Source organism: Schistocerca gregaria, chromosome 2, assembly GCF_023897955.1.
Source record: "Schistocerca gregaria isolate iqSchGreg1 chromosome 2, iqSchGreg1.2, whole genome shotgun sequence".
Taxonomy (NCBI): domain Eukaryota; kingdom Metazoa; phylum Arthropoda; class Insecta; order Orthoptera; family Acrididae; genus Schistocerca; species Schistocerca gregaria.
The window spans coordinates 804733911-804746573 of record NC_064921.1 but is presented as its reverse complement, the minus strand read 5'-3'; the positions used below and the strand labels follow the sequence as shown (position 1 = coordinate 804746573).

General features: G+C 44.4%; 1 protein-coding gene across 2 annotated transcripts in view; it reads right to left on the bottom strand.

Annotated features, from left to right (window-relative positions):
• The window catches only part of LOC126335085 (phosphatidylcholine:ceramide cholinephosphotransferase 2-like), a 302261-nt gene that overhangs the window by 137976 nt on the left and 151622 nt on the right, over positions 1-12663 (bottom strand). The window contains exon 1 of one of the 2 annotated variants that reach the window (XM_049997981.1): positions 7289-7477. The exons of the other annotated variant lie outside the window; for it this stretch is intronic. Coding sequence (XP_049853938.1) covers positions 7289-7347 — 59 coding nt within the window. The 5' untranslated portion in view covers positions 7348-7477. Of the gene's footprint in view, positions 1-7288; positions 7478-12663 lie in introns of those variants that run through there. 2 annotated transcript variants of the gene reach the window in all.

Here is a 12663-nt window from a genome sequence, read left to right as displayed (position 1 = left end):
ACATACTAGGAGCACACCGCCACACGAAACTTCCATATGAACGTGTAAGTGAAGTCTGGTTGGTTGTCTGACGATGAAGCGATTCTTGAAATGGTCACCGAGGTATTAGTATAATAATAACAGAGATGCAGTTGCTTCAAGTTGTGCATGGTTCATGACTGGTAAACACGTAACAGACCAATTGCACTTGGTATTTCAGCATTAGTAGAATTACCGTGGCAGAGGATGGACTCCAAGTTAAAAGAATACATTGCCTCACAGAGGCTCTTTCGCTGGGGTAAGACAAGACGGCTCGTGTCGGGACATGCTACTGTAGGGACGCCATTGATAAGTGCGAAACATTCCTGAAATGGAAGCTTGGAGAAATAAATTACACTCCTGGAAATGGAAAAAAGAACACATTGACACCGGTGTGTCAGACCCACCATTACTTGCTCCGGACACTGCGAGAGGGCTGTACAAGCAATGATCACACGCACGGCACAGCGGACACACCAGGAACCGCGATGTTGGCCGTCGAATGGCGCTAGCTGCGCAGCATTTGTGCACCGTCGCCGTCAGTGTCAGCCAGTTTGCCGTGGCATACGGAGCTCCATCGCAGTCTTTAATACTGGTAGCATGCCTGCTGTTCCAACAGGGCAATGCACGTCCACATGTATCCCGTGCCACACAACGTGCTCTAGAAGGTGTAAGTCAACTACCCCGGCCAGCAAGATCTCCGGATCTGTCCCCCATTGAGCATGTTTGGGACTGGATGAAGCGTCGTCTCACGCGGTCTGCACGTCCAGCACGAACGCTGGTCCAACTGAGGCGCCAGGTGGAAATGGCATGGCAAGCCGTTCCACAGGACTACATCCAGCATCTCTACGATCGTCTCCATGGGAGAATAGCAGCCTGCATTGCTGCCAAAGGTGGATATACACTGTACTAGTGCCGACATTGTGCATGCTCTGTTGCCTGTGTCTATGTGCCTGTGGTTCTGTCAGTGTGATCATGTGATGTATCTGACCCCAGGAATGTGTCAATAAAGTTTCCCCTTCCTGGGACAATGATTTCACGGTGTTCTTATTTCAATTTCCAGGAGTGTATAAACAAAGCGCTCTGAACTCAGAGAACAATCCACACAGTAGCAGGTGAAGTAGCCAGTAGCAAAAATTACTTATTTTCTGTAAAATTCTGTTAGACATGGGAGTAAGATGTTTATTATTCAACATTAACAGCCAAATTACAGCTAGGGACTGAACGGACATTCGGTGTAATTCTTACAAAAAGGTAAGAACTCCTATCAACCTCGCTTAATAACGCCATGTATTAAGAACATATAGCGCCAGAGGCTCCGGGAGTTATGTTGACATGTGACCGTTTTCTGCCGCTCCCCTCACCCCCTTGAACGTTGAATGTCATCGGAGTGTTGTACATAACAAATAGCATTATTAATAGCGGCTGGTTCCTTGTTTGACTTTTTTGTAAGAATTACCCTGTATTCTTACATAGCGACTGTCTCACAATATCAGTTTTTGACAAAATAGCGTGAACACACATACCTCTACAACCACACCATGAAAATAGCTCTGAAGTCTGTGGCGGAGGGTACTTACTCCTGTACCACATAATATTGGCTGTCTTCGAGTTGCACTCGCTTATGGAGGGCGGTAAATTTGAATGCTTGAAACACCTGGTGGTTATCATTAAACTTACTGTGCTGCAGTGCGGGCTGTATACATCGCACGACGCTGAAACATCGTGGGTGCGTTCACCAATCGGTGTGCTCGCGAAGTATGCTGAAAAAATAATAGTTCCACTGTCTGCCACCAGGTGAAAAAACGGAGCTGTAAGCAGTCAGATTGTGGTGTGAGTGCAGGAAAAGGGGAGGAACGATCAAACACATACCGATGCCTCTGGCACATTTATTTGGATATGGTCACAAGTTACAACATGTATTCAATATGGTCTCCCGACTCAGCAATATACTGCATCCGTAACACGGCATGATCGACAGTTGCTTCCAGCATATCCGGTGTAATAAGAGCGATCTGTCGGCGGGGGTGGCCGAGCGGTTCTAGGCGCTACAGTCTGGAACCGCGCGACCGCTACGGTCGCAGGTTCGAATCCTGCCTGGGGCATGGATGTGTGTGATGTCCTTACGTTAGTTAGGTTTATGTAGTTCTAAGTTCTAGGGGACTGATGACCTTAGAAGTTAACTCCCGTAGTGCTCAGAGCCATTTGAACCAAGAGCGATCTGTCGCCTTATGCTATCCTTCAGATCAGGAAGAGTCTGGATACATCCCTGATGGACACGATCTTTCAGATATCCCTACAACGAGGGGTCGTACGGGTTTAGGTCGGGTATGTGGAAGGCCACACATCTTGTAACTGCCTGGAGATGATACGGTTTATCGAGCTAAATCTTCCACGTGGCAAGCAACATGTGTTGTTCCACGTTGCATGAAAATAGGTGTGTGGATAGAGCTGCGTTCTTGCAGAGCTGGCATCGCGTCTTGCACAAAGAGTTCCTTATAACGGCAATCGTCACTCTGGTTCACGCTGCATGCACCGCCACATTCTTGTGTAGAACGCACGTGGATTATTGTAAAGAAGAGTCATTTTGAGAATTCTGGGGCAATGGAAACAGATAAAGAAAGAGTCGCCTGAAGCAAATCAACTGAAAAGTCAATACCGAAAAGAAATACTGTTTGATTCCTTCTGCACCTCGGGGACCACTTTTACTGTCACCTTTAATTCCCAGATGCGTCAGAGCTTGCACTAACTCGCGCAGTGACTGGAAGCGCATGGCAGTTTTAGGGTACATCGTTCATCAGTCAGGAAGTACCGCAGTTTGCAGCACAGACACGTGTAATCACAATTTTTCACACTGCACTTGTTTGTTGGACAATAATGGAAATAATAGGAGCTCGTAAAAATCTCCGGGGCTTAATACGAATAAACAAGGGCCTGGAGGTTATCTCCCGGAAGAATAATTGCCTCGACTGCTTGCCCGCCTTGAGGGAGGGCTCATCTTGAAATGAAGAGTTCAAATGGTTCAAATGGCTCTGAGCACTATGGGACTTAACATCTGAGGTCATCAGTCCCCTAAAACTTAGAACTACTTAAACCTAACTGACCTAAGGACATCACACACATCCAAGCCCGAGGCAGGATTCGAACCTGCGACCGTAAGGGTCGGGCGGTTCCATACTGAAGCGCCTACAACAGCTCGGCCACATCGGCCGGCAGGAATAGTTCACTTGTTGGTACAACAATGAAGCTACATATCTCTAGTGTCTACACATTTACTGGTACCGCAACATTGTTAACAATGGAAACGATTTGCTACGTATGTCGCGTTTGTGTGGAACATACAAGGATATACGTGGCGTGCAAATGAGGAAAGGACCACTTTTAAAAGTTAGTAAAAATGCTAATACAATTTTCATAAAGTATCCTGCACCATATACGCAGAAAATTTAAATGCCCATTTCTTAATGAGCATTAGCTTGACACCATCTGTATAGTCTGACTAATCAGCGATGGCTGTGTTAATTATTTTAACAAATCATACAAACAAGATTGCCTGTTAGAACAGCGAAAAGGCAGCAGTCAGAACTGATTTTTAAAAAAAATAATAGCTGTTTCGTTTAAATAGCAAAGCCAACATTTTGTAGTAATCATCTCTTCTCTTGACACTAGGTCACGCAATGCTGTTACGAGGACACCAATAATTAAGAGATGAAATATTTTCACATGTGTCCACCAGCTTGGGGGCGAATATCGGGGCAGCCTATCGAATGCTGCTGTCCCACTCATTCTATTCTCGGTCCTCCCTCACGTATTCTCGGGAGAGAGAGAAAGAGAGAGAGAGAGAGACGAGAACAGTAGTGAGGGGAGGATCGAGGGTAAAATAGAAAAAGAGGGGCGGCGTTGGAGGGCGACCGACCTTATCGATCACGGTGGGTGGGAGTGAACTCTGACGTAGCCGTGACGTCACCGCCATCTCGGCCAGCCTCGGCGGTCCACGGCGGTTCGCCGGCGGGCCGCGCCCCTTGTCTCTCCCTGCCACCTCCCCCTCCCCCTCTTCTCTATCCCCACTTCCTTCCTCGTCTCTGCCTTTGAACCCGCCGCCGACGCCCACGTCAGCAGGCGGCCTATTAACAGGGGCACTAGACCAACTGGTTATGCGCGGAATTTACCAGTTGATGCTAGAAGTACTTAGCGTTTACAGATATACCACATTCTAAGATAAAAACAAAACATGTTTTTATCAGTGCAGAAACCAGGGAGAACAACTGCCAATGCTTTCGCTGTTAAACATCTGTGACCTCGTCACTACTGCTCCATATGTGTAGTCCTAGTCTCCCGGCCAGGTTCGTAGTCGCAATTAAAATAACATACTAAGTGGGTGGATATCTACGTTCGAGATATGCGAAGCATGTATGCTGCCTTCCAAGTAAACATTGTTAAATTCTGAAACAGGTACGTGCTTTGCATTCTGTTCAACATTTTCGGTAGAGGCTATGAAGATAAAAGAAAGTACAGCTTGAAAAATGAGAAATCAGCATTTAACATTTCTTTTTCTTATTTTCTATGCAAGCATGAGATGCCAAAGGGCGGCGTACAGCAATATTCAAAACTGCGAAATGAAGCAACTATCGTATTCACTTTCAAAAATCAGGGCAGCAAAGACGTGTCTCAGTGATACTGACAGTATCAATAACATTGATATTAACAATGTCAATATACTCATAATATAAATAAGACTGATTACGCACCTCTATCAGCGAAAAGTGAACTCTTCGGCTGTGGTAATACTCCTATTTATTTAACCAAGATTAAGGGGAGAGGGAGAAAAAGAAGAACGAAAGATGTTTCAGAATTTCTGAGACGAGAAGACAAGCCTATTTCACACTCTCGGAAACAGGTGAGCTAGTTAACTAAAAAGTATAGCGGCGCGCAGAATGCTGACTAGTAAACTGATCTATGTAATAAACAAGATACTTAACCCTTAAACAACGAGTAAAAACGTGGCACCATTGGCGCTGACGGAAGGCACGGTGGTACTGTTAATCAGCAAATTTTTACAAACAGTACTTGAAAGGGCAGTGAAAAGTAAGATTCAAGAATTCGTCAGTTTAATGTAATAATCATTTTACCAAAAATGTACGAAAACCGAACTTCTGCACAACATTTTAACGCAAAGTTCATATAATGATGTTCAACGTTTTTCATAATTACGGTATTTTTTGCTAGCTTATTCTGAAAAAGAAAAAAAAACAACCGAAACGTTAGCTCCTACTGAATCCAGAGATGTTTTATTTCCACACGAAGTATTCTTCTGTTCTTGACAACGGGCCTCCTTTTCCGCTGTTTTTTGGCTCCTGGCGTCTGACGCGACCCGGAGCAAGGACAAATGAGAAAGTATACAGTCAGCAGAGAAACCTCCCCTTTGTCGGGTCTGGGATTGAAAGCTGCGAGGACAATGAACCGACCGTGCTGGGGTACTGCTCGTCAGGAGACCTGCGTTGTCGTAACGTGAACCCCTAGAATGTGTCGCGGAAACATCACGGATAGATCAGAGTGGTCGTCAAGAACTTCACCTTCTGCTAGAACATTAATGGCCGATCGAAAGAGCTGAAAAAGACATTTTTGGTAGCAGATGGCAGTCAGGGAAGAACCATGCGAGAAGCAAGATTGAAGCGTTTACTATTACTAGCATTGCGTTTGCAGGCACAGTGCGACATTTTGCTGTCCGAGAAGAACTTTGGCTTCGCAAGAGGTGCGAGTATTTCCTAAGTACCCCTATCACAGTGAAATTAGAAGCCACTACAGTATGTGCCGGACTTTGTATGGGGGACGGGGGTTACCATATGTTGTATTCAATACCCACACCAAAAATGGAAGCCGTACTTTCATATAGCTTAAGCATGCAGTTACAAACCTCCGGATTCTTTGCCATATGTCAGCTTATAATCTACGATACAGGTAACTTGCGCATGATGCAGTTGCGCTATGCAGATAACATACCGATCCGAATGCTTGAATGGTAACGAGAGCTGTTCCGATTCATCCACAGAATGAAGACTACCATACTGGGCACAACAAAATTCACGCGTTAAAATTGTACTTTGTCAGTATCTTCGAACTCGTATTTCAATCCATGATCCCTTCAATACTGTAGCGCTTTTTAGTTTTTGTGCCCTTTGGAGTATAGAAATTCAGCGTTATGATTCACCCACTTATTTATTTGCCTTAGACACACATAATTTGCATTATCTCCAGTAGATGACTATTGGCTTATATACGACGTTGAAAACCGCAACGAGCTTTAAAATTACGGACGGAAGTGAAAATATTAATTAAGTTAATATACCTTCCTGGGATACGTCCTAACGCGCTAATGATACATAATGGCACCCCGAAGATGCAGTTACAGTGCGAAAGTACACAGTGTACGGACTCTTTATTATTCCGTGTTATCTGATGATAGATGTAACTCCTGTTTTCAGATAATAAGTGCAATACACGAAAATGAAATTTCAGACACTCAGACTTGAAAAACAAGTCATATACTGACACGGGAGAGGGATGGAAATGATAAAACGTCCTGTGAAATATTCCAAAAACATTGTTTTTCCTGTGTTTCACCAGTTAGTTCCGTATCTTTACTCTGCTAATTGCTATAACTCGCGTAAACAATGTGGGTAGCGTTCTATGACACAAGGCTAATTATGTTCCATTTCCAGATTGAGTAATAACGACGAGGTAACAGTTCCTTCGAAGTGCTATTAAATTTATTTTATCTCCACACTTTGTACAGGAGTGACATAACACAGGGGACAATTCGCAGATTTGGACCGGAAACCTGTTCTCGGAACTATCTACGTTGGTTTCCGAAAGATCTTAGGGACATTTCCGTCAACTGAGATTTTTCGACATTTCCGGCGCGCACCCTACCCGAATGACGCTATTGGGCAGAGGATGATATGGCGATCAGTCAGAATCGCGTGGTAGTGCTGTCATACTGCTTCATTTTAACCTGTTACACACTCTCGTATTATTAAGTTGAGCTGCCTGTTTTCTTTTGCTTTCGCCGAATGCCCGCTGAGACACTGGTTGTGGCACCGTCCCGGCGCCGGCGCCGCGACCCCGGGGCGTGTTCGGCGCGGTCGATAAGCGCGTGCCGGTCGGCCCGCACGCCACGCCACCGCCGGCCGAAGCGGTCACGCATTCGCCCTCGCCCAGCCCGGGCGACCCTGATGCGCTCCGCTCCGCTGCGACACACATCAGTAGTTACCTGAGGAGCGCGCGCCGCCACCGCTCGCCCGTCTCGACGACGATCAGCTGCAGTTTCATGGCGCCCGCGCCGCCCGGCGGCTGCTGTGCCGCCGCCAGCTCTGACGCTGCCTGCTGCTACGCCTCGGCCACCGCGTCTCCGGCACTAGCCGACCGCGACCCGCACCGCATCACAGCGCCCACACTACTGGTTGGGCGGCCGCGGACGCGACCGCGCCTGCTCGCGGCTTGGGGGGCAGGGGGTGGGGGTGCCCCCACCACCTTCTCCGCTGCCGTGCCTGCGCATGCGCGGGGCGCGGACGTACCTGTTGCTCGTGCACCTGCCGCGCTTCCCCCAGGCGCTTTACCTCAATGAAAGCTCTCTGGGTCCCTTTTTAGAAACCGCTAGGCGGCCAGCCCTTACCCCTTTGTCATCCTCCCTCGCCCACTCTGTCATCGAGGTCGCAATTAGGAAAAGCGCTCACAGTCTGCCCACGCAAAAGGCAAATTCAGCCTCTACGCAGGCCACTCGACGAAAACACATTGTTTACATAATTGGATCGGAGGTAAATAGCGTCCTTTAGATAACGAGTATGAGGTTTGTAAATGAGCAAACAAAAATGGGATTGGCTTCCGTTTATTTTGTAAACTCTAAAATCTTCTTATGTTACATTTTCGGCGAAGAAACCTTCTCATGTCTTTTTTTTTTCTTTTTTTTTTTTGAGGAGGTGGGGGTGGGGCGGCAAGAAAAGTGACATGAAAAGACTTCCGTAGTTCACACGTAATTCTTTACAAAAGATCGGAAAAACTGGTAGAAGCCGACTTCGGTGAAGATCAGTTTGGAATAATGTAGGAAGATGTGAGGCAACAATGACTCTACGACTTCTCATAGAAAACAGGTTAAGGAAAGGCATACCTACGTTTACAGCATTTGTAGACCTAGGAGAAAAATTTTGACAGTGTTCACTCGAATACTCTCTTTGAAATGGTAAGAGCAGTAGGGGTAAAATAGAGATCTCTATATTGGACAAGCAGTAAAGGAAATAGAAGAAAAATTCGGACTAGGAATTAAAGTCCAAGGAGAAGAAGAAGAAGAAGAAGAAGAAGAAGAAAAAACTTTGATGTTGGCCGAAGGTATTATAATTCTTATAATTCTATCAGAGACAGCAATTGCTTGGGAGAGCAATTGAACGGAATGGACAGTGCCTTGAAAGGAGCGTATAAGATGAACGTCAACAAAAGCAAAACGAAGACAGTGGAATGTATTCGAATTAAGTCAGGTTATGCCGAGGGAATTAGATTTGGAAATGAGGCATTTAAAGTAGTAGATGAGATCTGCTACTTGCGCAGAAAAGTAACTGATGATGGTAGAAGTAGAGCGCATATAAAATTTAGACTGGCAATGACAAGAAAAGCGTTTCTGGAGGAGAGAAAATTTGTTAATATCAAGTATAGATTTAAGTATCTGGAAGTTTATTTTGAAGTACTTGTATGGAGTGTATGGAAGTGAAACACGGACGATAAACAGTATAGGCAAAAAGGGAACAAAATGGTTCAAATGGCTCTGAGCACTATGGGACTTAACTTCTAAGGTCATCAGTCCCCTAAAACTTAGAACTACTTAAACCTAACTAACCTAAGGACATCACACACATCCATGCCCGAGGCAGGATTCGAACCTGCGACCGTAGCGATCGCACGGTTCCAAACTGTAGCGTCTAGAACCGCTTGGCCATTCCGGCCGGCTAAAAGGGAACAGAAGCTTTTGAAATGCGGTGCTACAGAAGAATGATGAAGATTATATGGGTCGATCACGCAAATATTGAGGACGTACTGAATAGAACTGGAGAGAAAAGAAATTTGTGGTACAACATGGCTAGAAGAAGGGATCGGTTAGTAGGACACATTCTGAGGCATCAGGGGATCACCAATTTAGTACTGGAGGGAAACATGGGGGTTAAACGGTAAAGGGAGACTAAGAAGTGAATATACTAAGCAGATTCAGGGGGATGTAGGTTGCAGTAGTTACTTGGAGATGAAGAGCCTCGCACAGGATATAGCAGCATGGAGAGATGCATTACAACCAGCCTTTGGACTGAAGACCACAACAGCAACAACATATATCAGCGGAACCCAAGTCCACAATTTCTTTTAGAAACACGTCCGCTGCTAGCACATCGAAAAAGCAAACAATGATGAAGACCCACTTAAGAACGCGTTTATTTCACAATAAATATATTTTCTTGAAACTGATACCGAACCGTAACAGTTGCCGTAACAAATTTCTCTGTTTAAACGGTTTCATTAATACTACGTTATCACTAGACACAACTGGTTTTCATCATTTCAATGTTTGTGTATCGTATGACTACGCCAAAATATACCTTACGTAATGAATGAGGTATTTCCCTACATCAAGGTAGTAACCTCAAGAAATACTGAGATGATGTACTACTACTTACAACATCCCAAGGGTTATTCATATGTAAATAATTTTCACTCATTGATTTCTACAACAGAGATGGAAGAAAAGTCTTATTCTTATAAACTAACTCGTTAGATATCGAATTCTAAGTAGATATCGAATTCTAAGTAGATGAACCGTTCGATACCACTTTAGCTCGATTCTCGCGATCTTCAGTTTTTGCTGACACTCATTTTTCCATTACTTTTGTCCTGCTTTGCTATATCAGTGCACGTTTTGTAAATCATGATAATATTTGAGTATGACTGATTCCAAAAATGTAATCACCCTTTGAGATTAAATAATAATAAACAATAGTGCATAAACTAACAATATGTTTTAATGTAATATACTATTACATGAATTTTGTTTTTCATCCTAGACATGAAAAAAAAAATTGCTGAAAATACTTCGATATATGAGGGTGTGCTGAAAAGTAATACCTCCGAATTTTTTGTTTGAAAACTCGTGAACATTTTCAAATAAAGCATTCACTATTCAACTGAAGTCCTCGAAGTTCTGGAAACAGATGAAAATAGGATGGGGCCAAGTCTGAACTGTGTGGAGGACGATCGGTGACAGTGAATCCAGGCGTCGATTCGTGGCGCATGTTGGAGCGCTGGTGTGCGGTCTAGCATTCCCATGCTGGAGGAGAGAGTGCTCCGTCTGTGGAAGTAGTCTTGGAATTCGTGCTTTCATTTTTCTAAGGGATTACAGCACGCTGTTTCTGACGCACCGACACAGTTACGTTACACACTGCCAGATTACACGCAACAATTCGGAGCCCGTACATACAGAAATATTACGTTAAAGTTACTCAAAACACGTCTTGATATAAAATTCAACAAAACCTGTCTATACAAAGAGTTCTAGATTAATCTTGTTTAAGACTTTATTTTTAAGTAACAATTCTCTGTATGTATGCACTTATAAACGCCTGAAGATGAACAGAACATGTTCGAAACGCGTTGTATTATGTTAGATGAAACAGAAAATAAAAAGTGACTGGTAGCAGAAATTAGAAATAATTAAATATCCCACACAGTCAAATTTCACAAACATAGCTACTATGGCCGAGAATAATCAATTGACTAACATGCATGACATTTAATGCCTCAACGATATATAAAACAGAATAAAAAAATTCGGAGGCATTATTTTTCAGGACGACCTCGTATATATCTGACTTGTAGAATGTTTGGAGTTGTTATTGGCGCAACCACTGCAATGAATTGGAAGTTGATAATGAAAGCAAAAGGAAATTGCTAATTAATTATTCTAATAAGGCTTTGAAAGTAAGAGCCAGTACATGTGGATTTATGTTTGAACTTGGTGTCAAATGTTACTGGTGTTGAGACAAGGAGTTAGTAATAAATCGGCGATGCCAAAATGGCATTAGTGTTCTCAAACATTTCGAGACGAAGACCCGGATGAACTGATTTCAGATCCTGAAGAAATTGAGACTACCCCTGGACGATTACAGCCGTTCCAAAAGACAAGTATTGACAAAAGTAGAACCAGACAACTTATTATCATTCACGTTGCAAAATAACGATGAGTCACTAAAGTGTACTTTGTGATTATGTACAGTTATTGGTTGGACATCAACTGCGTGTGGATTTTTTACACAAACTGGTTCAAGTGCCTCGTGACTGCAGCTTTACATGGTCCAGTACTATAAGCTACTACAATTCTGCATGTCGCCTCTTGTGAAGACTGCTCAGTTTATCCACAGCGCAAAGATTAGAAAATCTGGGTTGGTCCAGCTCTGTTGTAGGAATCAATGAGTGAAAATTACATCTATTCTCCACAAGACGACCTTCATCGTGTAGGCACCAGAACAGTATCCAATGTCTTCTGGAAGTCAAGGAGCCCGGCATCAACCTGTGCGCGTCACCTACTGCCTTTTGGTTCAAAATGGTTCAAATGGCTCTAAGCACTATGGGACTTAACATCTGAGGTCATGAGTCCCCTAAAACTTAGGAATACTTAGACCTAACTAACCTAAGGACATCACACACATCCGTGCCCGAGGCAGGATTCGAACCTGCGACCGTAGCAGTAGCGCGGTTCCAGACTGAAGCGCCTAGAGCCGCTCGACCACCACGGCCGGCACTGCCTTTTGGATCTCTACACATTTACAATCGAAAGCCACCTTACGGTGCATGACGGAGGGTACTTTGTGTATCTCTGTCACCAACGCCCCCTCTCCTACCTTGTTCCAGTCGCGAATGTTGCGCACTTAGAGCTCGCGAGAGATGTGAATGAGAAAGCAATGTATTGGTTGACTACTCTTGGATCGTACGCGCTCAAGCTTGGTAAACGAACATGTGACGAATCGCACTTGTTTCCTTTGGATGTCTGTACAGTGCTATCTGGTAAGGCTATCAGACTAAGGAGCAATACTGAAAAATGACAGAACCCTAAGTTATTTCTGTCGTCGGTAGGTTACACCTCTTAACGACTCTTCCAGTGAATCAGTCTGCAGTCTGCTTTTCCTAAGTGTTGTCCACAACAGCATTCTCGAATGCTCAAAATGTTTTCACGAATACTGTAGTTTTGCGCCCGCGTGTTGCACTGTATCATCTTCTCTGCTCTCCTACATGCTGTTACCAGTCGGAGGATAGTAGGTCCCTATTCCCGGCTGACACTAAAAATTCGTTCAAATTCAACCATGGCAGCTTCCAGAAGCCAAATCGCCTGCGTCACTGCCCAGTAGACTCCTTGCTAGGAGGAAATTCTGAGCGGGTTGCGGCAAACACGGAAACTGTCGCAGCACAGTCCAAGTCTGCGAGCGAAGCATAATAACATGACAGCCGTGAGATACAGTCGTACTCTGGTGACAAACCAGTCATAAGGAGGCCTAGCTGCAACGCAACATTAAGTATTCATGTGCCGAACCAGTAGAAAAGAGCCCCTGGAAGGTGAAGTCG